The sequence below is a fragment of the Caretta caretta genome, chromosome 20 (assembly GCF_965140235.1).
Source record: "Caretta caretta isolate rCarCar2 chromosome 20, rCarCar1.hap1, whole genome shotgun sequence".
Taxonomy (NCBI): domain Eukaryota; kingdom Metazoa; phylum Chordata; order Testudines; family Cheloniidae; genus Caretta; species Caretta caretta.
The window spans coordinates 19,652,637-19,680,571 of NC_134225.1; the positions used below are offsets into that span (position 1 = coordinate 19,652,637).

At 52.1% G+C, this 27,935-nt stretch overlaps 1 protein-coding gene across 3 annotated transcripts in view; it reads right to left on the reverse strand.

Moving 5' to 3' along the window:
• Positions 1–27,935, reverse strand: part of VAV1 (vav guanine nucleotide exchange factor 1) — a 56,496-nt gene that overhangs the window by 20,699 nt on the left and 7,862 nt on the right. For 2 of the 3 annotated variants that reach the window (XM_048832018.2, XM_048832019.2), the window contains exons 2-9: positions 18,547–18,663; positions 7,451–7,509; positions 6,353–6,418; positions 4,092–4,200; positions 3,490–3,582; positions 1,834–1,902; positions 789–892; positions 131–230 (exon numbers count right to left, since the gene is read on the reverse strand). In XM_048832018.2, coding sequence (XP_048687975.1) covers positions 131–230; positions 789–892; positions 1,834–1,902; positions 3,490–3,582; positions 4,092–4,200; positions 6,353–6,418; positions 7,451–7,509; positions 18,547–18,663 — 717 coding nt within the window. The remainder of the gene's footprint in view (positions 1–130; positions 231–788; positions 893–1,833; positions 1,903–3,489; positions 3,583–4,091; positions 4,201–6,352; positions 6,419–7,450; positions 7,510–18,546; positions 18,664–27,935) is intronic. The other variant, XM_075121547.1, reaches the window with a different exon arrangement.

Genomic DNA, 27,935 nt, shown 5'->3' on the forward strand with positions numbered 1-27,935 from the left:
GATGTCCCCAGCCCATTCCTGCTTAGGGGGTTCCCGTTAGCACGGAGGGATGTGTGGGGGGTGGGGCTGTTGTTAGAGGATGGATGGGGAGGGGGGAGTGGCTAGGATGATTCAGAACCATGGCCCTGACCTCCAGCTTCATCCTCACGTCCATGCTGGCACCAGCCACTTGGTCCAGACACCGGCTGGCTGCTTCCACCTGACTGCAGTATCTGCCATAGAGCAGGAACCTGGGAGGGCAAAAGGAAGTATGGCCATGAGCCGGGTGAGGGGAGGGAGAGCTGGCCCTGGCCTAGTCTGGAAAGGACCCTGGGCTTGTCTTCTTCCCGTCTCCACTCATAGCCAAGGGGAGAAATAGAAAGGTGGGAACTCGGGAAAGAGGTGCTGGGAGCCCCGTATCATGGGAATGGAGAGTGGGGAACACTGATACCATCTGTGCCCTGACTCCCTTGTCCCTCCTCTGCTCTCCACGTGCGAAGAGAGCGCCCACAAGGTGGGCTTAGTTTTCTTGCTCGGCTGGGGGGGTGCCATGTGGGCAGGGAATACAGAAGTGGGGTGAGGGGGTGGACAGAAGGGGACATCTCCACGGATTCTTCTAGACACTGAGCTCTCAGGGCAGGAAGGAGAAAGGGGAACCGACCCTCCCCCCAGCAAGGGGGTCTGGGTCGAGGGAGACGGGGAAGAACATGTGGCTATGGAGCATACCCAAGTGACCCCACTAGGGGAAGCTCCTCCACCCCTTCCCAGGGGTTCTTCTCCCCACCATCACCTTTCCAGACAATCCTCACCTTTCCTTGTACTTGATAAAGACCTGGTAGAGGTTCTGGGCGTTGCTGAAGGACAGGACGTTCTTCAGGTCATCCAAAAAGAATCGATGCACCTTCACGAGGTCCTGGGAGAGTGTTGGGGGGGAGGTGGGGGGAAATCAGCTCAGAGCCACTCAACCTGCTACAACTAGCTCAGTCACCAGCTATGGGCTGTACAGAAACATCACGTGCACCACAAGTCTCATGCTGGAGGCCCAGGGGAGGCGGACTTAGATCTAGACCCCAAGATTAGACTGTGGAACCCACTAGGACATGGGCTTCCTGGGCTAACAGCTGATGTGAAATTTGCCCAGTCCCCACTTATAGAGCAGGAACCCATTGTACTGGGTGCTGTACACACACAGAACAAAAATATCAGTGGGGCCAGATCCCCGGCGGGTGCAAATGGGTGTGGCCCCACTGAAGTCAATGGGCCAGACCCCCCAGTTGTGTTAATGAGATCCCCTGGTTGTAACAATCAGGCCTCACTCCTATCCAGGACCAGAAAGAGAATCCAGGAGTCCTGACAAACAATCCATCTTGATCTAACCAATAGACCCACAGCAAGGAATAGAACCCAGGAGTCCTGACTACCAATCCTTCTTGATCTAACCCCTAGACCAGACTCCTTCCTAGAGCCAGGAATAGAACCCACGAGTTCTGACTACTAAGCTGGCTCACCCTAACCAGTAAGCCACACTCCCCTACCAGAGCCTTTCAGTTCTAGGAACCTACCCATGACCTACTGCAGGAGACAGTGTGACATTCATAACTACCCCTGCATGGATTGCCAATGAAATTTGGATCCAGCTAAAAGAGCAACTCCATTAGCTGGTAGCAGTAGCAGGTTGTTATACACTTTGTGGAACAGCCACTAGAATGTGGGGATATATAGCACATACTGAACTTCTGAGTCACACAGTCCCCTAAACAGGGAAGGTGAATTGATGGGTGGTATTTAGCCCGGGTTTCCAGGATGGAGCTCAGTTTGAGTCAGGAGAGGTACATGAAGAAGAGAGTAACTTACCTCGATGTTGATGAAAATGTTCTCCATGTCCTCCAGCTTTAGAAATCTCTGCAGGGGCTTCATAAAGTGCTGCAAACACACAACGGGGAGTTGTCAAACAGGGCAGACCTGTCTGAATCACACGGCTTGGGGCCAGATTCCACAGACAAACCCTGGCTGGATTTTCATGGAACATACCCAAGGGAGCGAGATTGGGTAGTGGGAAAGGAAATAGCATTGTCATTTAAAGGGACCACCCTCCTGGAGAGGGTAAAACATGCACCTCTGTGATTCAGGGGTTCAAGGTCAAATGTGTACGCTAAAGGTTGAAGGTTAAAGTAATCCAGGACTTAAAGCTTCACTCAATCTAAAGTTAAAGTGAGCTCAATCCATTTAGCTTAACAAAGAGAAGGTTAAGGGGTGATGTGATTATGGCCAATAAGTACTGACATGGGAAACAAATATTAGATAACGGGCTCTTCTGTCAAGCAGAGAAAGGTCTAACATGATCCAATGGCTGGAAGTTGAAGCTAGACAAATTCAGACTGGAAACAAGGCGTAAACTTTTAACGGGGAGGGTAATTAACCATTGAAACAATTGACCAAGAGTTGTGGTGGATTCTCCCATCACTTTTTAAATCAAAATTGGATGTTTTTGTAAAAGATCTACTCTAGGAATTATTTTTGAGGAAGTTCTTTGGCCTGTGTCATTCAGGAGGTCAGACTAGATGATCACCATGGGCCTTTGTAGGCTTGGAATCATTCTATGTCTCTATGCTTGAAGGTTAAAGTGATCCAGGAGTTAAAGGTTGGTCCAAATTTTTCTGTTGAAATTTTTTGGATGGAAAATTGGAGCGTTGACATTTTCACGGAAAGCGTCTGCCTTCCTCCAACATTTTTGATTTTTCTTTTTTGGGTCAGAAAACTGAAAAACGTCCAGCTTTGGACCAAATCTCTTAGAGGTGGTTTCGTTTCTTTTCATTTTTTCATCAAAAACATTTCCGGTTTTTGATGTAAAATCAAAATTGGTCACTGAAAACTGTGTTCTCAATTAAATGTTTTGCAGAACCTCCGGCATTTTTCTACCGGCTCTAGGGGAAAGCTCCTCTTCTCCTTAGGTACGGTGAGAACTAGCGGACTCATCCCCCATGGTGGGGAGGTTGTCTCTGGGGACTGAACCTGCAGCATCTGGAGCTAAAAGCTGGTCGTTCTGTTGCTTGAGCTGTAGGTGGTAGAATGCTTTTACACGGCTACATATGGTGTAGTCACTAAAGGGCTAGGAAGGGCTATACACTCTGCAGTCACTGCCTCAAGTAGCACCACGGTGACCTTTGCCCACATGGGCTCTGACCCTCTTTCATGCCAACCTGGCCTTTTCAAGGGTGTCCCCCCAGCTCCTGCCGCCCACACAGCCCTCCCATTAAAGGGGCAGGGGAAGCCAAACTGAGATGAGCCCCTTGTTCACCATGTCATAAAATCATAGAATCATAGACTATCAGGGTTGGAAGGGACCTCAGGAGGTTCTCGTCCAACCCCCTGCTCAAAGCAGGACCTAATCCCCAACTAAATCATCCCAGCCATACCTCTGACTATGTCACAGGGGGAATGGTCTACACCCCCAGTGGGCCGAGTGGCCAGCAGAGATGGCAGGACTGGTGGGCCGCCCACCTGCCATACCTGGTAGATTGATTCTAATGTGTCTGTGTATTTCTCCTCCGTCTGTTTGATTTCTTGAAGGCAGCAGTTCCGCTTATCCAGCTCTGTCATCTTCTGTTGCAGGAAGACACAGTGCAGATACCTGCCATTCAGTAACCTTAACCGCTGGGGCCAGATGCCCAGCTGGAGACCCACAGCCCTCCCCAAGCTCGTAATCGAACCCAGGGGTCCAGACTCAAAGCCCCCTCTACTCTAACCGCTAGACTCCAGCTCTCTTCCCAAGCTGGGAACAAAGCCCAGGAGTGCTGACTCCCACTCCTCTCTGCTCTACCCCCTAGGCTCCACTCCCCTTCCAGAGCTGGGAATGGAACCCAGGAGTCCTGACTGCCATCCCCTCCTCTTCCTCTAACCTCTACATCCTACTCCTCTACCAGAGCTGGGAACAGAACCCAGAAGTCCTGACTCCCAGCCCTTGGTCTGACCACTAGCTCACATTCCCCTCCCCAGAGAATGAAACCCAGGAGTCCTAGAATATCTCCACATGCTGAATACCTCGAGCCACCTTCGGGGTACATCCCACTCCAGCAGCAGGGACTCAGAAACGTACCCTTCCTGTTACTTACTGGCATGACAACCGGCTCCGACCTCATCAGGTCTTCGTAGATTTCATCTCCTTCGGCCTCCTCATTCTCCACGCAGTCGTACAGGTCGTCATCTTCCTCCACCGTGTCACTGGGGAGTTGAGAGCGAGAAGGAAGCTCAGTGCCCTGCACCGGGTCTGACCCCTTATCTTGCAGAACAGTCCAGATGTTCCAACTCACAGGCCAAAATTCAATATTTAGGCACCTAAATAAGTGGTCTGATTCTCAGAAGTGATGAGCTCCCCCAAGGGTTCCTCAGCACCCAATGATTAAAATCTGTACAGACCCCAACTGAGATCAGGGCCCCATTGTGCCAGGTGCTGCACAGACCTGGACGGCGATCAGGGCCCCCATTGTGCCAGGTGTTGCTAGGGTTGCCAGGTGTCCGGATTTTGACCAGAACACCTGGTCAAAAAGGGACCCTGGCAGCTCAGGTCAGCACCACTGACCAGGCCATTAAAGGTCCGGTTGGCAGGGCTGGCAGGCTTCTTACCTTGCTTCGCGCATGTCCCTGTGGTCCCTAGACGTAGGGTCTGCCAGGGGGGCTCTGTGTGGTGCCCCCCCCCCCGTGCCAGCTCCTCAGCTCCCGTTGGCCGGGAACTGCGGCCAATGGGAGCTGTGGGAGCAGCACCTGCGGTGGACGGGGGCAGTGCATAAAGCCGCCTGGCCGCACCTCCACCTAGGAGCCGAGGGACATGTAGCCACTTCTGGGAGTCACCTGAGGTGAGCACCACCTGAAGCCCGCACCCCTTACCCCCTCCCACACCCCAATCCCCTGCCCCAGCCCCGAGCCCCCTCCTGCACCCAAACTTCCTCCTGGAGCCTGCACCCCGCACCCCCTCCCGCACTTCAACCCACTGCCCCAGCTCAGAGCCCGCTCCCGCACCCCAAACCCCTCATCCCTGGCCCCACCCCAAAGCCCACACTCCCAGCCAGAGTCTACACCTCCTCCTGCACCCTAGCCCGAAGCCCCCTCCCGCACCCCAAACCCCTCATCCCTGGCCCCACCCCAAAGCCCACACTCCCAGCCAGAGTCTACACCTCCTCCTGCACCCTAGCCCGAAGCCCCCTCCCGCACCCCAAACCCCTCATCCCTGGCCCCACCCCAAAGCCCACACTCCCAGCCAGAGTCTACACCTCCTCCTGCACCCTAGCCCGAAGCCCCCTCCCGCACCCCAAACCCCTCATCCCTGGCCCCACCCCAAAGCCCACACTCCCAGCCAGAGTCTACACCTCCTCCTGCACCCTAGCCCGAAGCCCCCTCCCGCACCCCAAACCCCTCATCCCTGGCCCCACCCCAAAGCCCACACTCCCAGCCAGAGTCTACACCCCCTCCTGCACCCTGAACCCCTCATTTCTGGCCTCACCCTGGAGCCCGCACCCTCAGCCCCCAGCCCATCCCCCGTCCCACACCCCAACCCCCTGCCTCAGCCTGGAGCCCCATCCCACACTCTGAAGCCCTCACCCCCTCCCACACCCCAACCCCCTGCCCCAGCCTGGTGAAAAGGAGTGAGTGAGGGTGGGGGAGAGCAAGCAACAGAGGGAGGGGGGATGGAGTGAGCGGGGGCAGGGCCTCAGAGAAGGGGCAGGGCCTTGGGGAAGGGGCAAGGCAAGGGTGTTCGGTTTTGTGCTATTAGAAAGTTGGCAACCCTCTGCATGGACTGAGATCAGGGCCCCCATTTTGCCAGGCGCTGCACAGACCCCAACTGAGATCAGGGCCTGTTGTCTCGGGCACTGCACAGACTCCCCAGAAAGATGGGGGCCCCCGTTGTGCCAGACACCTCACAGGCTCCAAGTGAGATCAGGGCCCTCATTGTTCCAGGCGCTCCACAGACCCCAACCAAGTTCGGGGCCCCCCCCGTGCTGGGCCAGTGCTTGGCAGTGCAGAGCCCCGGCACCTCCGGGCTTGGCAGTGTGTCGCCCCGGCACCTCTAGGCTGGGCACTTCATCTGTTATGAATGTGAATCTGTTATGAATCTAAAAAAATGACTTGAGTCCCAGCACCTTTTCCATTACATATGAAGCACCGTGGGGGGCACTGCACAGACGCGTAATGAGAGAGTCCCCGCCCCGAAGATTTTGCAGAATAAACAGGCAAGACAAAGTCAAGAGCGTGGCCTCCATTTTACAGAGGCAGAGTCGCCCAGTGGAAAAGCAGGGAACAGGACCCTTTCGACTGCCAAGCCAATGCTCTCTCCAGGTCACGCCCTATGGCTTTTGGTGGAGACGCAGGGAGCACTTACTCAATCTGATCCGAAAGGTCGCCGTAAATGTCATTGTCCGCGACGCTGTCCTCGGTGGGGAAGGGGCTGAAAGAGGACGGAGCCAGCTCATGATCAGGTTATAACGCGGGCAAGCCTCGTTCGCGACCGTCTCCTCTCCAGGAGGGTTCGTCTCTCTGGCCTTTTCTGCCCTCAGTTTTACCCCCTGCTGCCCCCATGTCCCAGCGGCACAGGGCTGCCTGCATCCCTGCCCCTCTCATGGAGCTGATCAGCCAGAAGGGGTCACTCAAGAGACTGTCCGTGGGCAAACTTGGACAGATGTCACAGTCAACCAAGGTGGCCATTTACTAACCACATGACCACCACAGCTGATAACTTCTAATTGAGGGGAAGGTCTAGGAGGTAGGACTAGGCCCTCAGATAGGGTTTGGTGGGGAAAGGTTTTTCCGTCCTGCGAATAAGAGTTGAAAATTTTTTTCCATATTGAATTGGGGGCAAAAGGCTGCAATCTTGAAACTAGTCCCGCATTGAGAAAACTAATTTTTTTTTTCGTTTCTGGTGCACTGAAATGTTTCATTTCAATCTTTTCAACCCCAGTTTTGTTCAGACTGGCCAATTTATTCTCTTTTTTTTAAATCCTTTTCTTTTTTTACCCATCTGATTAGCTTCAATCTCCCAATGAAAAGTTGTTTCCAACTGGAGAACCGGAATTTTTCCATTCTGAAAATGTCCAAACGACACATTCTGACCATCTCAAAACTTTCTTCAGAGTCAGGAAGAATTTGGCCAACCTGTCCCTCTTTCACAGCCAGTTTTGGTGTCAACGAATCAGCATTTCGGATGAAAAAATGATTTGCTGGAAAATTCCTACCCTCGATATCACCCAGTGCAGGACTCTGGATCCCTGGCTCGTGGATTCTAGACCCAGGTAGGCTGCCTGATTTGGACCATAAACTAGGATCCTTCCTAGCAAGGAGAGGCCAGGTGATATTAATGAACTACCAGGCTGATTTTCCCATCCACCAGCACATTCCAAAGAGAAATGAAGCCACCCCTCTCATGCATATTCAAATTCCTTGCTGTAGCACTTAGCCGAGGTGCGTCACCATCCATACTTACATGATCCCTTTGGATTGAGCTATCTGAGTCCATGAGAGAATCGACAAGGTCTCGATCACCTGTGAGGAGAGAGAGGGGCGTGCTACATCAGGGGACAAGATGGACAATTGCAGGGATGGCAACAGAACTGTAGCGAGGGTGGATTGGACCCACAGAACCCAGATTGGAACTCCCCGAGGCTCTGGGAATGCAGTGTTGCCCTGTGAGGTGCTCTAATAAATTTCTTAGTCTCTAAGGTGCCACAAGTACTCCTTTTCTTTTTACGGATACAGACTAATACGGCTGCTACTCTGAAACCACCCATTGAGCGCAATGGAAACTCCCACTGCCAGTGGAGCTGCTGAATGCTCAGCACGCTTGCAAATATGGCCCCTTGGTGCTAAACCCAAGGGGTTTCCATGCCCTGGGTTAAAATGAGCAGCAGGCTGGGGATCTTCCCAGGATTTTCGCAGCCCCAAAGCCTGCTGGGCCAGCTGACCTCAATCCCCAAATGTGAGGCTTTCCCAAAGTACAAAAAGAAAAAACCAGGAATGTCTCTGTCCAGGGAGCTTTTATTCCGGAAAGCAAGAAAGAACCAATGTAAAGTCTCCATGAAAGCGAGATGAACATGTACTCAGAGACGCAGGATCTCTCACACACAAAGCCCCTTTGTAACACCCGGCAGCTGGACTGCAACACAGAACAGAAGCTGCCCAGCAGCTGTCTCTGCAAACAGATAAGGAGAACCCTCCTGGACACAGATCTTCTTTCAAGCACCATATATCGCTACAAACAGCACACCAATTATCTGGGGGCTTTGGGTGCTCCCCACTAACCCAAGACATTCACATTCTTGGGCTTCTTCTGTACACATGATTTTAAGGACTTTGGGATCTTTGGATTGAAAGGAACAATATAAATCTATGTGAAACTCCTGCTTCCAGAGTGCCCCCTGCTGCTGTGATGGGGAAAGCACCACAAAACCAACACGGGAGCTACTCAGAGGCCAGGTGGGGACACCCACTCACTTCTCAAGAACTGTTATTTATTATTGTTATTATTTATTCGTGTTACAGTAGCACCTACAGATCCCTAAGTGAGATCAGTCCCCCCCCCACCCCACATTGTTCTGGGCATTGCACAGACCCCCCCCCCGCCCCAAGATCAGGGCCCCATTGTTCTGGGCGCTGTACAGACACAGTAAGAGACAGTCCCTGCCCTGAAGAGTTTATAATCTAAATAGACAAAGGGTAGGCGGGGAAACAGAGACCCGAGGGGGGAAGCGACTTGCCCAAGGTCACCCAGCAGTTCAGTGGCAGGAAATGCTCCCGACCTTGTCCCCAAACTCTGGGGCATTTGACAAGGGTCTCGGTCCGAGACTGGGGCTCCCAGGCACGGCCATGAACACGATAAATAATAATTCTCGGCTCGATCCAGCAACACCGAGGTGACACTAAGGGACTATTCCAGACCCAGAACGATGTCGCTGGGCCGCAGCGTGACATGGCAGCCCTGCAGACAGTGCCCAGCGCGCTGATCCTGCTAGGCAAAGGTTGTGGCGCTGACCTCCTGCCTTCTTCCCTAAGACAGAGCTGGAGCGTCGGGGCTGGCTGGGGAGCAAGGGAAGTGAGTTTTTGGGGGTGCGTACAGTAGGGCCTAACTCGCTCCGTGGCTCCGGATGGCTCTCCAAGATGGCTGCCTCATGAGCCAAAGCCCCAAGTGACTCCAATCTAGGGCTGCCAACCGGACAGTCCAGGTTTCAGCTTCTGTGTCCGGGTGCCATTTGACAAGCCCTGAGGTCCTGCATTTTGAAGGGGGGGAGAGGTGGAGCAGGGCGGGGCTTTGTGGAAAGAGGCGGGGCCTTGGGGGTCCGGTTACCAGCCATTAGAAAGGTGGCACCCTACTCCAGTCAAGGCCAAAAGGGGGTGAGGGAGGGTGTGGGTGTGCTTGGGCACTCAATGGTCCACAGGCACCTTAAAGCCTCTTAAAGGGGGCAGGGCAGGGTGGAGAAAGACGCAGTGATAAGCTCTGTGGGATATCTCGGGCCATTTGATCTGCGGTGCAGGTTATGTCACCTCAGACTGGCCTGTCTGGGAGGAAGCACAAAACTCTCCACTTCCTCCTTGGCCAAGACTATTTGACATGCTCTCGGGCGTGCCGGGGGAGCCTTTCCCTTTTCCCTGCTCAGCAGAGTTCATGGGAGACAGCTCCGGGGAGGGTGTCACTGTCACAAAAGTCACTGAGAGGCAGCAGGGAGGTGGATTTACTAGCACTGACCATGAAGCCTAGTGCATGGATGGGGGGCTTCAGAGACGGGCGACGGGAATGATCAGGAGCCTGGAAGAACTCTCCTATGAAGAGAGATTGAAGCGAACAGGAGATAAATATACGGATACAGAATAAGGAATTCATAGATTATAAAACCAGAAGGGACAAATTTGATTAAGTCTGACAACTAGAGAAAACAGAGGGGGAGCTTTTAGTTGCCCTGTCGGGCTACCGGCACAAGTGGCCCCTTTGAATGAAATTGAACAGTGGCAAAGGAAGTGCTTTTTCCACAACACGGGTGATTAGCCGGTGGAACTCATTGCCACAGGACACTGCCATGGCCAAGAATTCGCCAAGATTCAAAGGGGAATTGGCTGTTTACCTGGACAACAAGGAGATCCAGAGTTAGACCAGCAAATGTTAAATGTTTTGGAAGAGAGAGAAACGCATGAGGGCACAAAACAACCCCTCACTATTGGGGATTAAGAGAAGATTTTCCTGAGGGGAGATTATCCCACCTGAGTCTCTGCAGCATGTGGTGCTGGCCACTGTCTAAGGCAGAATAGGGGACTAGATGGATTCTGAGTCTGACTATTATTGTTATTTATTAGGTTTATTATGGCAGTGCTAGAAACCCCATTTCTGCACCAGGACCCCATTGTACTAGGCACTGTACATTATTTATTAGGTGTATTATGGGTAGTGCTAGAAACCCCAGTCATAAATCAGGTGCTAATTGTGCTAGGTGCTGTACAAACATAGACAAAAGAGACAGTCCCTGCCGCAAAGAACTTTTTCAGTCTGGCAGTTCCTATGTTATTTCCCCAAAGCCCGGTAAACTACTAGTTCTCTTCCCTAGGTGCTTATCTGTCCCCCACCCCTGTCATGTCCGAGCACCTCACAATCTTTACTGCATTTACTCTCACAATACCCCTGGATGGCAGAGCAGGGCTGTTGTGCCCACTGTACAGATGGGAACTGAGGCACAGAGATTTGCCCAAGGTCACACAGAGAAGCTGTATAGTATAAAGGGGGAAACTGAGGCACAGGAGGTGGGGGCGAGGAAGCGATGTGCTTAAAGTCATGCAGTGAGTCAGTGGCAAAAATGGGAATAGAATCCAGACTCCCAGGCACCCTGCTCTAACCACTAGATGCCACTCCCCTCCCAGAACTGGATTTAGAACCCAGGAGTCCTGACTCCTAGCCCACCCTGTTCTAAACACTCCCCTCTCAAAGCTGGGGAGAGAACCCAGAAGCAGCTATTACTCCAAAACTAACAAATGCCAGACCGTGGCACATAGGTAAGGAGACCATCCATCCATAGTTGGAAATGCCAGGCAAATAGGAGACAGCTTGCTGAGTAGGCAGCCCAGGAGACACTGAACCAGGGGATCTCCACAGCTTTCAGCATGAGTCTCTCCAGCTTCCGCTCCACAAGCAGCTTCATTGCAGCTCTAACCAACCCACTGTCTCTGTGGCTCAGGCACAGAATGGGGGACACATAACACACGCAGATTGCACGTGCACCCCAACCCCTTCCTGGATGGAATCAGAACTGGGTCAACTCCGTGTGTGTGTGTGTCATAGGCCCTATACTGCCAACAGGAAATGGCATTTCCGCCATTGCACTGGTGTCAGAGGATGACCTATAGCAATAATAGTATCATCTAGCGCTTTTCATCTCAAAGCTCTTTGCAAAGGAAGCCAGGTTTGTTATCCCCATTTTACAGAGGGGAAAACTGAGTCATGGGGAGGCAACATGATTTGCCCACAGTCACCGGCAAAGCTAGGACTAGAACAGAGGTCTCCCAGTTCAATGGTCTAACCACTAGACCACACTGCCTCATATTATCAGACCTTTATGGCCCCAAATATCACAATATCTGAGCACCTGACTCTCTTTAATCTGTATGAATCCTCACACCATCCAGAGCGGTAAGGCAGTGCTATGATCCCCATCTGATAGCTAGGGGAGCAGATGCACAGAGAGATCTGCCCAAGGTCACACTGGAAGCCTGTAGCAAAGCAGGGCCTTGCACCCAGCTGGGCAGCAAGTGCTCTAACCATTGCACCACCCCGTCCCCGAGTCTCAGCTCTGAAGTTTGAGCCTCCACCCCTGTCACCGTGAAGCCTTCGTCCCCCATGACGTACAGCAGCATCGTAGCACGCAGCCGGTACGTGACACCCGCACCCAACCATTCAGCTCTGTGAAAGCCAGAGAAAGCTGCCGGCCCCAGCTCCTCTTCCACGCCCCAGCAGAACAGAAACTGAGCGAGCAGCCCAACCTCGACAGGATGCGAAATCTACAAGAAAAACCACACACGGGCTGCAGCACCAGAGCCTCAGAGACACAGCAGGCGCGTCTCACGTGCAGTGAGAACGCGGCCTTCGCAGATCCGCAGATTTTGGGACCAGACGAGACCATTCAAGCATCCAATCGAAGCTCCTGTAGAGCTCAGGCAGGAGAATTTCACCCCGTCACCATGTCTTGAGCCCAACCACTTCCGTATTTGAAGACCTCAAGAGATGGAGAATCCACCACTTCCCTGGGGAGTTTCTGTCAATGATTCCCACCCCCTCACGGTTTAAAATTGGTGCCTAGTTTCTAATTTGAATGAGTCTGGCTTTTCCCTTCCAGCTGCTGGTTCTTGCTGATCCTTTCTTCAATTGATTAAACAGCCCTTTAATAGACGGTATTTTTCTTCTGGATCTGTGGGTATGTTGTCTACACTGTACATTCTGTCATGTTTAAACTGCAGTCATAGACCCATGGCACGGCCGAGGCTGGCCCAGGTCAGTTGACTCGGGATTGCAGGGCTGGCAAATTACAGTGCAGTTATTTGAGCTCGGGTTGGGGGCGGGTCTCAGAACCCCGGGTCCAGCCTGAGTGTCTACACTGCTATTTCTAGCCCCACCGCCCAAGCCCCACAAGCCCGAGTCAGCTGGGCCAGGCTCTGAGACTTGCTGCCCGGGGTTTTATAATCACTGTGTAGACGTACCCCAAGCCTGGGGTCTGATTCAGGTTTGAGCCCAAGCCCCCCTTTCGTCTATGCACAAATCAGTCTGTCTTGGGTCAGCAAGCACTCCACATCTAGACCCCTTTTAGGGGACTGGGTCAGAGCCCAAGTCCTGCGGTGACTTGGGTCCAAGCCCTGTCATTTTACCGTGTGGATGCAGCTCAAGCCACAGATCCGAGTCGGAAAGCCTGTGTCGTGCAGTGCGAGCCGAGTCCAGCAACTGGCTTACGATGCAGTGTGGACAGTCAAGCTCGGGCTGGGAAACACTGAGTCCACAAGCCTGGATCCCATAGACCTGGGCTTCCTGTGCAGTGTAGACATACCCAGTGGGATCAGGAGGGCTAGCAAGTCAACTTTTCTTGGGGAAAGGTTGACACTCCCTAAAGCAGTGGTTCCCAAACTTGTTCAGCCACTTGTGCAGGGAAAGCCCCTGACGGGCAGGGCCGGTTTGTTTACGTTTCTCAAACGCGGCCACCATGGCTGCATGTGGCCACCAGGGGCTTTATGTGAGGCCACGAAGGCCTCCTGGGCGGTGATGGGGGGGCAAAGCATTGCAACCCCCCCCCCACCTTTGTTGCTCCTGGCTGCGCCGCCCCGCCCCGACTCTGGAGACAGGTGGGGAACAACGCTGCAGGAGCAAGGTGAGTTCTTAACCCACGTTGGAGGGAGGGGGTTTGGGCGACAGGTTCCAGTGCTGGGACTCCATGATCCTGGCAATGCAGCCCCGGGCTCTGACCGCGGGGCAGCGGGTTCTGAGCCCCCTGGCTCTGGCCACGCGGCCCTGGCTTCCAGCTGCCGGGCTTCAGCCTCCGGCCCCTGGTTCCAGCTGGGTGGCGGCAGGCGCTGACCCCTGGCTCTAGTCCCAGACTCCAGCCGCACAGCAGCAAGCTCCAATCCCTGGCTCTAGCCACGCGGTTCCTGTCCCCAGCTCCAGGTTCTGGCTGCGGGCACTGGGCCCTGGCCCTAGTCACATGGCAGCAGACACTGGGTCCTGACTCTGGCCACACAACAGTGGGGCTCATCACTCCTCCCCCCCCAGACCCTGCTACCTTCCTGGCCTCGCATCCATCCCCCGCATTGCCCTGGGCCCCCGCTGCCTCCCCTTTCAGCTCCCTCATCCCCCCAGTCCAGGGCTTAAGGTTGATGGTGGGATGGAAATTGTTGAAATCATGGTGGAATTCCTCAAGAGCTTCTTTTCCATGGGTCCAGAATATGAAGATGTCATCAATGTAGCGCAAGTAGAGTAGGGGCGTTAGGGGACGAGCGCTGAGGAAGCGTTGTTCTAAGTTGGCCATACAAATGTTGGCATACTGTGGGGCCATGCGGGTACCCATAGCAGTCCTGCTGATCTGAAGGTATACATTGTCCCCAAATGTGAAATAGTCATGGGTGAGGACAAAGGCACAAAGTTCAGCCACCAGGTTTGCCGTGACATTATCGGGGATTCTACTGGAAACCTACTGACTGCTATGACTACCTACATGCCTCCAGCTTTCATCCAGACCACACCACACGATCCATTGTCTACAGCCAAGCTCTACGATACAACTGCATTTGCTCCAACCCCTCAGACAGAGACAAACACCTACAAGATCTCTATCAAGCGTTCTTACAACTACAATACCCACCTGCTGAAGTGAAGAAACAGATTGACAGAGCCAGAAGAGTTCCCAGAAGTCACCTACTACAGGACAGGCCCAACAAAGAAAATAACAGAACGCCACTAGCCGTCACCTTCAGTCTCCAACTAAAACCTCTCCAACACATCATCAAGGATCTACAACCTATCCTGAAGGAGGACCCATCACTCTCACAGATCTTGGGAGACAGGCCAGTCCTTGCTTACAGACTGCCCCCCAACCTGAAGCAAATACTCACCAGCAACCACACACCACACAACAAAAACACTAACACAGGAACCTATCCTTGCAACAAAGCCCGTTGCCAACTGTGCCCACATATCTATTCAAGGGACACCATCATAGGACCTAATCACATCAGCCACACTATCAGAGGCTCGTTCACCTGCACATCTACCAATGTAATATATGCCATCAACTGCCAGCAATGCCCCTCTGCCATGTACATTGGCCAAACTGGACAGTCTCTACGTAAAAGAATAAATGGACACAAATCAGACATCAAGAATTATAACATTCAAAAACCAGTCGGAAAACACTTCAATCTCTCTGGTCACGCGATTACAGACATAAAAGTGGCAATTCTTCAACAAAAAAATTTCAAAAACAGACTCCAAGGAGAGACTGCTGAATTGGAATTAATTTGCAAACTGGATACAATTGACTTAGGCTTGAATAAAGCCTGGGAGTGGATGGGTCATTACACAAAGTAAAACTATTTCCCCATGTTTATTCCTGCCCCGACCCTTCCTCAGACGTTCTTGTCAACTGCTGGAAATGGCCCACCTTGATTATCACTACAAAAGGTTCACACACACACACACACCCCGCGCTCTCCTGCTGGTAATAGCTCACCTTACCTGATCACTCTCATTACAGTGTGTATGGTAACACCCATTGTTTCATGTTCTCTGTGTATATAAATCTCTCCACTGTATTTTCCACTGAATGCATCCGATGAAGTGAGCTGTAGCTCACGAAAGCTTATGCTCAAATAAATTGGTTCGTCTCTAAGGTGCCACGAGTCCTCCTGTTCTTTTTTGAGGATGCAGACTAACACGGCTGCTCCTCTGAAACCTGAACTACGCTAATGCCACTTTTCACAGCAAGCCCCAGGACCCATTAAGCCCCGGATGAGGGGGCGGAGGGGGGAAGGCATTATTTTTGTTATTCAGTCTGCCAAAAATCCCTAGAAATATAAATTACAGTGATCTGGGTGTGAATCTGTGCATAGTGAACTGTTTTTCCTACAGTTAATTAAGTATTTTAGGGGGAAAGTGTCAGTGCACCCACCAATGAGAGTTGTTGTGAGACCCCTTGCCCTAAAGGGAGAAGATTTATTGTCCAACAGATACATACTCAAAGCACTTTACAACAGTGAGCCATTAACCCCATTTTATAGTTGGGGAAACTGAGGCACAGAGCAATTGTCGCGTCTTCAAGGTCTCACAGAGTCAGGAATAGAACCCACATCTTGTGAGGGTTAGTCCACTGCTCTAGCCACTAGACCATACTGCTTTAGGAGGCAAGTGGCTCTCCTTGAAGGCTCAGCCTGAAAGTCCCAGCCTTGCAATGGCCTTGGCTGCAACGATAAATTCATTATGGCCAGCCCCAAGCATTCAAAAATCGGGAGCCAGATTGGCTTACACATCACGAGATTTAAAAACAATAATAATGCTCCATTTGGGGTTCTTTTTCAGATCTTTCGTTTAGCATTTTAATATGAAATTTTTCAGTAGAGGAAAAAAATGCAATAAAACGTTGGACAATTATTTTGAAAAAAAACGTTAATGACAATTTTGGTAAAAATGTCACTAAAATTTTCACCCCCAAATTCATCAATATTTTCACTTTCCCCCTTTTTCCCCCCCCCCCAAATATTGTCCCCCTAACTGACTAGTATTTCTTGAAGATTTTCATTAATATTTTCCCCAAAATCTGTGTGCATTTTTCCCCAAAACCACTAAAGTTTCCAAGAAAATTTTCACTAATATTTTCATGACAATTTTCACCATTAACCCACAATTGGTCGCTAACATTTCCACCAACGTTTCACATTTTCACACACAAAAGTCACCCACAAAAATTCACAAATATTTTTGTGCAAATGGGTCTGTTTCGATCCATGTTGACATGTTGATATTTTTCACCAAATCGGTTCACAGCTTGTCAACCACTCATTACGGCACTTGCTAAATGCTAGCAGTGACTCATTGAGGCTGGGGTTAGGGGGCAGGGGAGCTGGGTTTGGGAGGACTCTGACTCTTTCTGAAACTATTTGAGAAACCTCAGGTGTAAAAAGAAACTGAAAAAAACAAAAAGAGGTTCCACTTCTCTGGTGTGGGTGGAGGGGGGAGAGGCAAGATTGGGGCAATGGGTCTCACTATGGCACGCTAAACACACAGATCTCTCACAGATCTTGGGAGACAGCCCAGTCCTTGCTTACAGACAGCCCCCCAACCTGAAGCAAATACTCACCAGCAACCACACACCACACAACAAAAACACTAACCCCAGGAACTTATCCTTGCAACAAAGCCCGTTGCCAACTGTGCCCACATATCTATTCAGGGGACACCATCATAGGGCCTAATCACATCAGCCACACTATCAGAGGCTCGTTCACCTGCACATCTACCAATGTGATATATGCCATCAACTGCCAGCAATGCCCCCGTGCCATGTACATTGGCCAAAGTGGACAGTCTCTACGTAAAAGAATAAATGGACACAAATCAGAAGTCAAGAATTATAACGTTCAAAATCCAGTTGGAGAACACTTCAATCTCTTTGGTCACTCGCTTACAGACCTAAAAGTGGCAATTCTTCAACAAAAAAACTTCAAAAACAGACTCCAAGGAGAGACTGCAGAATTGGAATTAATTTGCAAACTGGATACAATTAACTTAGGCTTGAATAAAGACTGGGAGTGGATGGGTCATTACACAAAGTAAAACTATTTCCCCGTGTTTATTTCCCCGCCTACTGTTCTTGTCAACTGCTGGAAATGGCCCACCTTGATTATCACTACAAAAGGTCCCCGCCCCCCACCCCCCACTCTCCTGCTGGAAATAGCTCTCCTTTCCTGATCACTCTGGTTACAGTGTGTATGGTGACACCCATTGTTTCATATTCTCCGTGTATATAAAATCTCCCCACTATATTTTCCACTGTATGCATCCGATGAAGTGAGCTGTAGCTCACGAAAGCTTATGCTCAAATAAATTTGTTCGTCTCTAAGGTGCCACAAGTCCTCCTGTTCTTTTTGCGAATACCGACTAACACAGCTGCTATTCTGAAACCTAAACACACAACGTGGCCATTTATTTTGATAGGGGCAATGGTTATACTGTACACTGTCTAAACAGCAGCGGGGTGTACGTTAGAGCAAGGCATGGAGCGGATGGGAGTCAGGACTCCTGGGTTTAATCCACAGCTCTGGGAGGGGGGTGAGGGCTAGTGGTCAGAGCAGGGGGGCACCCAGGAGCCAGGGCTCTTGAGTTCTTTCTCCAGCTCTAGGAGAGGAGGAGGGGAAGGCAGTGAGGTCTAGTGGTTAGAGCAGGGAGGCTGGGAGTCAGGACACCTGTGTTCTATTGCCAGCCCTGGGAGGGTAGTGGTGTCTGGTGGTTGCGGGGGGGCGGCATTGGGTTGGGAGCCAGGTCTTGTGGGTTCATCACCAGCTCTGATAATAAGTGTGGTTTAGTGGTTAGAGAGGGACACTAGGCGCAAGGATTCTTGGCTTTACTGCTGATGTGCTGTGCGGCCCTTTGTCAAGACACTTCCCCTCTTTGAGCCTCAATTTCCCCACTACGGTGACCAGATAGCTAATGTGAAAAATCGGGACGGGGTGGGAGTAATAGGAACCTATATAAGAAAAAGACCGAAAAATAGGGACTGTCCCTATAGAATCGGGACATCCGATCACCCAATTCTCCACAGACCATCTCAGAGTCGAGAACAAGACTGGGGGATCCATTCCCTGCTCTGCCACCGACTCCCTGGGGAACCGTGGGCAAGTCATTTAGCCACCCTGTGCCTCAGTTTCCCCATCTTAACACAGGGATATTAGCATTTCCCTGCTATGCAATGGGGTTCCATGGAAAAATGCATTAAAGACCATGAGTTGCCCAGATGCCACCATGACGGGCACCAAATAGATACCAATCAATAATCCAACCAATCAAAGGCTGACCTTCCCGAAATCCCGTACGTCGAAGAGATCGAAGACTTCAAAGAGCTCGTTCTTGCGCAGGCCGAATTTATCGCAGCAGGTGGAGAGGAAGGTGCGGATGTTCTTGAGACACAGGAACTGAAAAGGAAACAGGAGCTGATGCTTAATCTGCGAGCTCATTGGGGCAGGGACTTCCCTTTTATGGCCACATGTCTGTGGCAGCCCCAGAGGTCCCTGATCCCTGACTGGGGGCCCAGGGGCTGCTGCATTACAGATACATGATAATAAATTGGGGACGGCAGGCCTTTTCCTCACCAGTGCCTCCTCTGTGCTGGAACTGGTGGCCACCAGTAAAGCAGCATCGCGTCCCACTGCTCAGTCCCCAGGACATGAGCCTGCTACTGGCCGGCTCATCCGCTTGAGCCCTCAGCTCAGTCCCTGTCTTGGAAGCCACTGTGCGGGGTTCGTCAGGGGGAGAGCAGATCTCGAGAGAGGGGGATCTGGGAATGGTGACAGGGCAGTCCCAGGGGACAGGGAATTGGAGGGTCAGACAGAAGGTGGGCTCCGGGGGGGGTGGGGGGAGATTCCTCAGAAAAGGTGCGGGACACCGCAAGCCGTTCCAGCCACCCAAACAGCAAAGGCTGGTGCTGGGAGGTGACATCAGGCACAGCCAGGTCATGGCACAAAATTTACAAATGAAGAAGCTTAAGACAGAGTGACACAGATAGGGTGAGATGAGCAGTTTCTGTGCATAAACCTGTTTTTTTAATACGTCCAGCTCCGTGTTGGATTAGATTTGCTCTTAGTGTAATAAATATGATGCTTTGTTTTCACTAACTCCAAGCCTATGGCCTGGTCTACGCTAAACACTTCAGTCGACCCAGCTACGTAGCACAGGGGTGTGAAAAATCTACCCCCCTTGAATGGTGAAGTTAACCGACCTAACCCCTAATGTAGACAACACTAGGTTGATGGAAGAATTCATCTGACCTCCTGTATAAAACAGGCCACAAAACTTCCCCAGGGTAATTACTAGAACAGAGAAACACACTCATTCCCAGAGACTTGGGCCCAGACCATCAGAGGTGTTTGAGCTCCTAACTTCCAGTGAAATCAATAGGAGTTAGGTGCCTAAATACCTCCCAGAAGCTGTGCCTCTGGGACTGCCTGGGGGCATCAAAAAGGCTAGGGGGGCTATCAACCCCTTCCCAGTCCTGCATTCTGAGGCCCTGCCTGGCCACTGGGGTCATTTAGAGCAGCCTCAAGGCTGTTCTAATTCTTCCTCTGCTTCACTAGGAAGCTGAAAATAGCTGTCGTGCAGTGTATTCTGGCTGTGAGGCTGGGAACACAGTACCTGTAGGGCTCTTACAAGTTCCACACTGGTCCCCTCTCTGGGGAGATTCTCAGGGAGGCTGTTTCCACCCGCTTTAAGGCCCCTCTATGCTGCACCAGTTTAGCTACACCGGTGGCTTAAAATCCCACCATAGATAAGGCCCAAGTCTGAGTCCTGTTTTAGTCACCATCACTGAAATAGACTGAGATGTGTCTCCAAAGCATTGTGAGGTCTCAGTGGTCAGGTGCAATCCGTGAGACATTCAAAACTGGCCTGAGATTTGTGTCTGCTTGTTGCTCCCGGAAGAGATGGCTTAGGTTCCTGGCCTGTGCATGCTCTGAATGCAAAACCCACGTGGAGCTGCTGAAAGAGCTAAGCTTCGGACCTTCATTGTAGCCGGTCAAAGCTACCAAGTCTCCCAGGGGATCTGCTCTTGGAAGGCCTGAAGGCTGCAGAATGGGGCACCATCACTTGCAGAATGGACAGTGGCAAAGGGACATATCCTTTTCCATTTGCCGACCTCAAATCCCTCAGGAGACCCTCTTCCTTGACCTCAGCCTTGGACACTGCAATCTCCTTGATCGTCTGCCCCACTATCCTGGTGTCTTCAACCCCTAAATAACATGTGTTGCATGCCCCACCCCTGGGCATCTTGTCTCGTCTCCCTCTCCAGGCCACGCCCTCTCCCATGGTGGTTAGGCCGTTTCACACTTTAACCACAATTGTCCCCTTCCTTCCAGCTTTCTCTCTCTCGCCGGCCCCATCAGCAAGCTGGCTCCGTCTTACCTCGAGTGGCAGTCTGGGCTAGCGGATAGGGCACCAAGCTAGGACTTAGTAAACATGCGTTCCATTCCCAGCTCTTCCACTAGCTTACTAAGTGATGCTGGGCATATCTCTTCTCCTTGCCGTGCCTCAGTTTCCCCTCCCACCTTTAGACTATAAACCCTTTGGGGCAGGTGCTGCCTCATGTGTGTACTACACCCCCAAAATGAAGCCCTGATCTTGGTCAGCATCTCTAGATGTTACTGTAATACCCATAATAGCTTCATGAACCTGCTTTCCCATCTTATAATCTTGGGAGTCATCCTTAACCTTCCGGGTCTCCTGGCATTCCTGCCCCCTTCAAAAGTTTGCCAGAAGATGCCCACTTTCCTGTGGTGTACAGGAACAGGGTGGTATCCCTTTAAATACCGAGGGAGCCCTCTGATGGTGCACACTATGTTCCGTAAAAAGAAAAGGAGTACTTGTGGCACCTTAGAGACTAACCAATTTATTTGAGCATGAGCTTTCGTGAGCTGCAGCTCACTTCATCGGATGCATACCGTGGAAACTGCAGAAGACATTATATACACACAGAGACCATGAAACAATACCTCCTCCCACCCCACATTGTGAAGAGAGTGATCACTTTGGATGGGCTATTACCAGCAGGAGAGTGAGTTTGTGTGTGGGGGGGCGGAGGGTGAGAAAACCTGGATTTGTGCTGGAAATGGCCCAACTTGATGATCACTTTAGATAAGCTATTACCAGCAGGAGAGTGGGGTGGGAGGAGGTATTGTTTCATGGTCTCTGTGTATATATAAAGTCTGCTGCAGTTTCCACTGTACGCATCCGATGAAGTGAGCTGTAGCTCACGAAAGCTCATGCTCAAATAAATTGGTTCGTCTCTAAGGTGCCACAAGTCCTCCTGTTCTTTTTGCGGATACAGACTAACACGGCTGCTACTCTGAAACCTGTCACTATGTTCCGTGTTTTAGAAGCCACCAGAAACCAACCAGAGCAAACGATGTGGCCGGAGCTGGGCCTTGTGTGTTTGTATATATGCAGTGAACACAATAGGTTATTTGGTTATGCCCACACGGCCGTTTTGCGTAAAGAGCAGAAGGCACAACAGATGGCCTGGGAGCTTATCCTCTGAGATTCAGCGGAGATCTGAGCTGAGCTCTGCTGAAAACCTGGTCACCTCTTCCGGTGCCTAAGTTGGAGCCCAGATCTTTGGAGATCTGGCTCCAGTTTGACTAGGAGCTCAACACAGGTCATGAGTGGATGGCCGGGTGTTATGCAGGACAGCAGACTAGATGATCGAATGGTCCCTCCCCATCTGAAAATCTCTGGTGATGAATTTCATTCCCTAGCCCTCTGCCAGTAAATTGGAGACCTAGATATAAAGATTCCAGATCACCACAGCCAACCATTCCTCCAAACACCTGCTTCTGCGGAGAGTCACACGTTGGCTGCTGCAGAATGGGACCTATGACACATACTTGGACAGATCTTACATTTCAGCCATGATGCTACAGGCTTTTTAAAGCCTCAACATGGCTGCCATGAGACCAGGCTGGGAATTTTGATAGGGTCTCCATCCCTCCTCCCCAGGCAGGAAGCTGTCAGGAGAGAAGATCTACTGGTGGACTGCCTTTGCAGCTCTCCAGCTGCAGTGGTTCATCACATCAGCCCCGCTACTATGGCTGCTCCTTGAATGGCCTTTATCCCAAAGACACAAAAGCCTCCAGAAATTATCTTGGCAGTACAGATTCATAAAATAGCCCTTTTGCCATTCTAAGCAAATGGTCCAGGATTAAGTTTGCATAACAAATCGTGTGTGTGTGTATGGCATTGTTAAAGGGGAAAAAACAAGCATTATGTTTCAAAGCACACAAGGAAAGCTGGACAGCCCAGGGGCATCAAGGTTTGGAACCCTGTGTGGCGAGGTAGAGCTATTTCTCCTGATTCAGCCTGGCAGCCAGGACAGGTGGGTACTTTTATTGCCAGCTCAGGAGTATCGAAGGGTTTGAATGTCCTGCTGTCAAGTACCAAGACCCTTCGCAGAGATGCAGGGCGACTTCTGCTGACACACCCCAATGCCAGGACCAGGCTGAGCGATATCTCTGCCAATTCACCCCAATGCCAAGAGCTTCACGTGGAGCGGCAGAGCTACTTTTGCTGACTCACCCCGATGCCACATCCCTGCACAGAGAGGTGGAGCCTTTGCACCACTCTCACAGCTCAGAAACGCAGCACTATTTCTGCCGACTCACGCTTGCTTCCAGAGCAGAGGCTTCCTACTAATTCCAGCCTGGGAATATGAAAAGGCATGTGCGTCCCAGAGAGAATTAAGGTTAGGAACTGAGGAGGTTTTATAAAAAGCAACAGTCAAGCTCGAGAGGAAGCGCCAGTTGAAGTCTGTGTTTTGGTGTTGTTCAAATGAGGAAAGGGACAAGCACCGAGAAGCCCTGGTTGCGGGTTGGTGCTGAAGAGGCTACAGGGAGGAAACACTTTAATGCACCCCCACTCATCTCTCATCCCAAGGACCAACCGGCTCTGGTCATGCTTAGTCTCCAAAATCGTAGCCTAATCCCCCCGTGTCAGCGTGTAACTACAGATCCCAGTCGGTCCCTGATCCACAGAGGATATGAGTCGATTACAGCGTGAGCTAGCACAAGCCACACCATCAGTCTACGCTCTGGAGGTTCCCAGGTCTATCCCCAGTGTGGCAGTCAAAATGGTGGCCATCACGTTAACATCGCTTGAGACTAGAGCCAGACGGGAACTTTTCAGGAGAAGGTTTTTTTCACTGATAAAATACATCTTACGAAACGTTTCAGGGGAAAGGGTTGGTTCTGACAATGATCTCTGCTAAGAAAAACAGGTGAAACCGGTTTTCGACTTAAAAAAAAACAAAAAAACCCGTTGAAAAAAGTTCTGAAGTTGTCAAACGGTTCTGCGTCGACGGGAGAAATTTCTCAAGGAAAATTCTGGTTCCCTCTTTGAAAATGTAAGCAAATTAGAGTTGAAAAAAATTGCTTTTCAATCAAATAAGGGATGAAATCAAAATGAAACATTTCAAAATTCTTGAAACCGAAATATTTCTATTGACCTGAACTGGGGTGGGGGAGAACCTGGATTATCGGTCTGTGAAGTTTTACAAGATTTCAACCTCGTTTGGTTTGGGGGAGGAAACTTTTGCAGGAAACTATGGCCTAGCCCTCTGGGGCCTGACCGAGGCTGAGGGCCGGAGCAAGGGACAGACCCGTGATATCTTTGGGGAGGATGTGCCACCAACTCTGGCTCGTAGAAGTGGCGTGTGTTTGGCCTGGCCTACTGGGGAATTTTGATTTTAAACACCCCAGAAGTTTGCGGGCGCTCACATTTGGGGGGGGGGTCCTCCAGTTTGAGGGGATGGGGACACTCGGGCCAAGAAGCAAGGCCTAGCTCCACCCCGTCTCTCACAGGAACATCCAGCTGCAGCCCCCCGCACCCCAGCGACGGCGGGACGGGGGGTCCACAGGAGCTGAGCCACTTCTGCTCTTTAAAATCACTTATTTTCTCTCCTCCACCCCTGGATTCCCTCCCCCACGCCTTCCTCTTCCTCTCCCCTGGTATGCCCTCCCCTCCCCCTACTTCCTTTCCCTCACCCCTTCTCCTCCCCCTCCCCCTTCCCCTGCCTGCCTCCTCTCCTCTAAACTTCCTCCTTCCCCCCTTTTTCTCCCCCCATTTACAGTAACTGGAAGCTTCACACCCCCTGTCAGCTAGCTCGTTCACAGCCCGGAGGCCCTGGGCCAGCTAAGCCCACAGAGCCCACCGCAAGCTGAGCTCATCAGCCGCAAATATGCCCCCGACTCCCTGGTTTCACTTTCCTCTCCTTGCTAAATTTCAAGGACCCCGAGTTCGAAAGAGAAAGAGAGACTGGGGAAGGGTGCACGTCAGACCCAGAACCCCGGATCGGAATGCGCCCAGCTCTGGGGGAGCACCTGGGGCCCTGGTGCTAGAACAGGCCAAAGAATCCAGACCTGAACTCAGTGTAACCAGGCCCAACTCAGCAGAGCAACGAGATGCCACTGCCAACCCTGGTGCGATGGAAACCAGCTCTGCTGCTTGGGGAATGCCCAAGGTAGGGGTGGTTAAGTGGCTTTATGCACCCCCTTACATTCCCTGGATGCTGGGGCTGTGCAGAGCCCTGCCTGGCTCTTGGCATCAGTGAGAGCAACCTCTGGGCTGCTCTAACTCATGCTCTTCGCCATATGAACCCAAGGGGAACAGGGAATAGTCACAGAGCAGTGCACGCCAGCCATACCCCTCATCCACCCCCTATGGGCTCAGGGCCGGGAGGGAGGGGTGGAAAATACACACAGTTCAGTGTACTCCAGCCATGCTCTCAATCCGACCCCTTCGGGCCCTGGAGAGTAGGGATAGCCACAGTGAAGCACATGACCCAGTCCACCCCGGCACTAGGGGCTGGAGGCTCCCTGCACTGGAAGGGTTCTCAGGGGCCAGAGCAATCGGAAGGATCTTAGCATAAGCAAGAATCCAGCCCAATAGGTCAAAACTCATCTCTGGTTTGACTCCACCAAACTCAACAGAGCACTAATGGACAGAGAAGCCAAGAGAGAGTGTAGCCTGGGAAAGTTCACGGCCGCGGGATAGTTCAAGGGGAGAAGGAGCAAACCTGAATTCGGTAAACACCAGATTATGTGTATCCCAGACAGGAAGGATCATCCAGGGGTAAAGGCATTAACGTACAATTTGGGAGACCCAGAGTCAATTCTTAGCTTCGCTCCAGATTCCCTGGGTGACCATGGGCAGGTCGCTCCATCTCTCTGCGCCTCAGTTTCCCCGTCTGTATCATATGGATAATAGCAATGCCCTGTCTCATGGGATGTTGGGATGACTACATTAAAGACTGGGAGGTGCTCAGATCCGACAGTGACGGGGGCCAGCCAGGTAGCTTACGTAGCTATCACCCAGGACTCCATTGTGCTGGGTGCTGTACGTACACAGAATGAAAACACAGTCCCTTCACCCAAAGACCTCACAATCTGAAGCTTGAAACTCTGAAACCTAAAGGGCACAACCACTAAAAGGCACATAAAGAGAACCCCCACTTTTGTCGTTATTTAAAAATCTCATGATTTTAAAGCCAATCTCACAATTTTTATTTTTTTGGATGGGGCTGCACTGTATTTTTTTGGCAGACGTGAGGCTGGCAGCGTTGCGTGGGACATGGCAACGTCACAGCCAGGCCGGCAATGCTGCAAGGGGACTGGCAATGCCAGGCTGGGGCTGGGGCTGCCGCCTGGGGGCTGCAAAGCGAGGCCGCATGGGGGTCTGGTGAGGCTGCACCGGGACTGGCGATGCCTGGTTGGGTGGTGCAAGATCCACCGAGAGGTCATGCTCCCTTCCACCAGCCACATCTCTTTACGACTAGGGAGGGCTGGGCCGGAAACAGGAAGCTCTGCAGAGCCATCAGAACGGCTTCCTCCTCCCCCGACCCCCCACGGGGGAAATTGGCTACCGCAGAGAGCAACCAATGAGCGCAACAGGGCTGGCGTTTTCCTCTGGTTGCATCTGCACAGCCTGGGCTGGGGATGTCCCATATCAGGCCTACCCACTGGATGCTGTGCTGCCTGGAGCAAACGCTTAGCAGCAAGCGAATCCAGACCGAGTCTGAGCCGGCGGCTCATCAGTGTCCATTACATCATTGGTGTCAGTTACACTGGCTTAGACCCCACCCCTCACGCTTGATTCTCAGTTACCCCATTCCCCTGCTTTGGGCAGGAATGGTGGGGGGGGGCTTTAAACCACCCTTTGTGGTCCTCGTATTCTGGGCCCTGCCCGGCTTCTGGTCCAAGTTAGAGCAGCCTCAGGGCTGCTCTAACTCAGTGGCCCCTGGGAAGCAAAGAACAGCTGCAGCGTGGTGCACTCTAGCCGTGCCACTGCTCCACCCTCTGTGGGAGCAGAGCCTGCCCCTTCCACCAGATCCATCAGGTGGGGAGGCCCCCACGTGGGTGGAGGGGATGCTCAGGGCGGGTGTACGCTCCTACAGCAGCCTAAAAGGCCCTTAGCATCACCAAGAATCAAGCCCCCGGGGCCTCCAGCTGCCCCACTGGGACGGCCAGTGGGCTATGAGCAGCCCCGATGCAGGATGCTAATGGAGTTGCCACAGGGCCAACTCCCACCAGTGCCACGATGCTGCCTCCCTCGCTATTAGCGATTCAGGGGCTCGGTGCAGAGCCCCGCTCTACTCGCGAGGTCTGACCTTAGCCAGGCTGAGTCTGGGCTGCAGAGACCCATCTCCTCTCTCTGCGGCTGCTCTGGAGACAAGCTCCTCTGTGGCTTGGGGGCCTTGTGCTAGCTGGAAACCACCGGCTCTGTCTGTAGCTGCCCTTTCAGAAACCCCAGAGCTCTGAGGTCTCCACGCCCCCGCAGGGCTCTGAGCATGCTCCCCAAAGGGAATCAAAGCACAAGGCGAGTTCCCAGGTGAAGAGCAGGTCTTCACTGCAGAGTTAGCCTTTGCAGCATGGCCCCGCAATTCCCCTTCTGGTTCCATCCACACACAAACCCCGCCCAGCTGGCCCAGCGGGTTAGAGCCGGGTTCCACTTGCACTTTGCAGTGTGGATGCAGGTTAAAACCACTCTAGTTCTCCAACGCCTTCCCACAAGGGCAGAGAAGTTCTCCCACAAGGATCAGAGCTTAATGCCACACTGAGATCCCCGGGCATGTGCCTGCAGCCGTTCGAGCAGTGGCAGCTAGTGGACCAGTAACTGGGGTCGGGCTGGGCTGCTCCCGCCCGGGCTAAGCTGAGCCAGGCGCCAATCAGCTGGGCTATCTCTGCAGTGAAGCACTATCTGGGGTCTGTTGTATTTGCCTGCACCGCACTGGGTTTGTACTGGAAAAGGCCGATCGAAGAAGTTTGTCTGGTGCTTGGAAGAAGAGGAGGGGAGGTTTGGAATGGTCCCTAGTTCTTGTGGCAGGTAGTTCCACCGGTTGGGACAAGGAGGCTCTGTCTGGGGCCTGAGCAGCAGGAATGTTGACTATAGGCCCCGTCCCGGAGCTTAAGGCTGGGCCCAGGCCAGCAAGAAGCTTGACGAGAAAGACCGAGCCCTTGAACTTGACTCTCTATCCAACGGGAGCTGGTGCTGAGAGCAGCAGGCAGGGTGATGGGTTTGCGGGAGGCGTGCTGCAGACTACTGTATGAGCTGGAGTTTCCCACACACTGAAGGCTTCAGCCAGGTCTATCACATGGCTGTAGTTCAGTGACGAAGGCCTGAGTCACTGAGGCCAGGTCTTTGTCCAGGA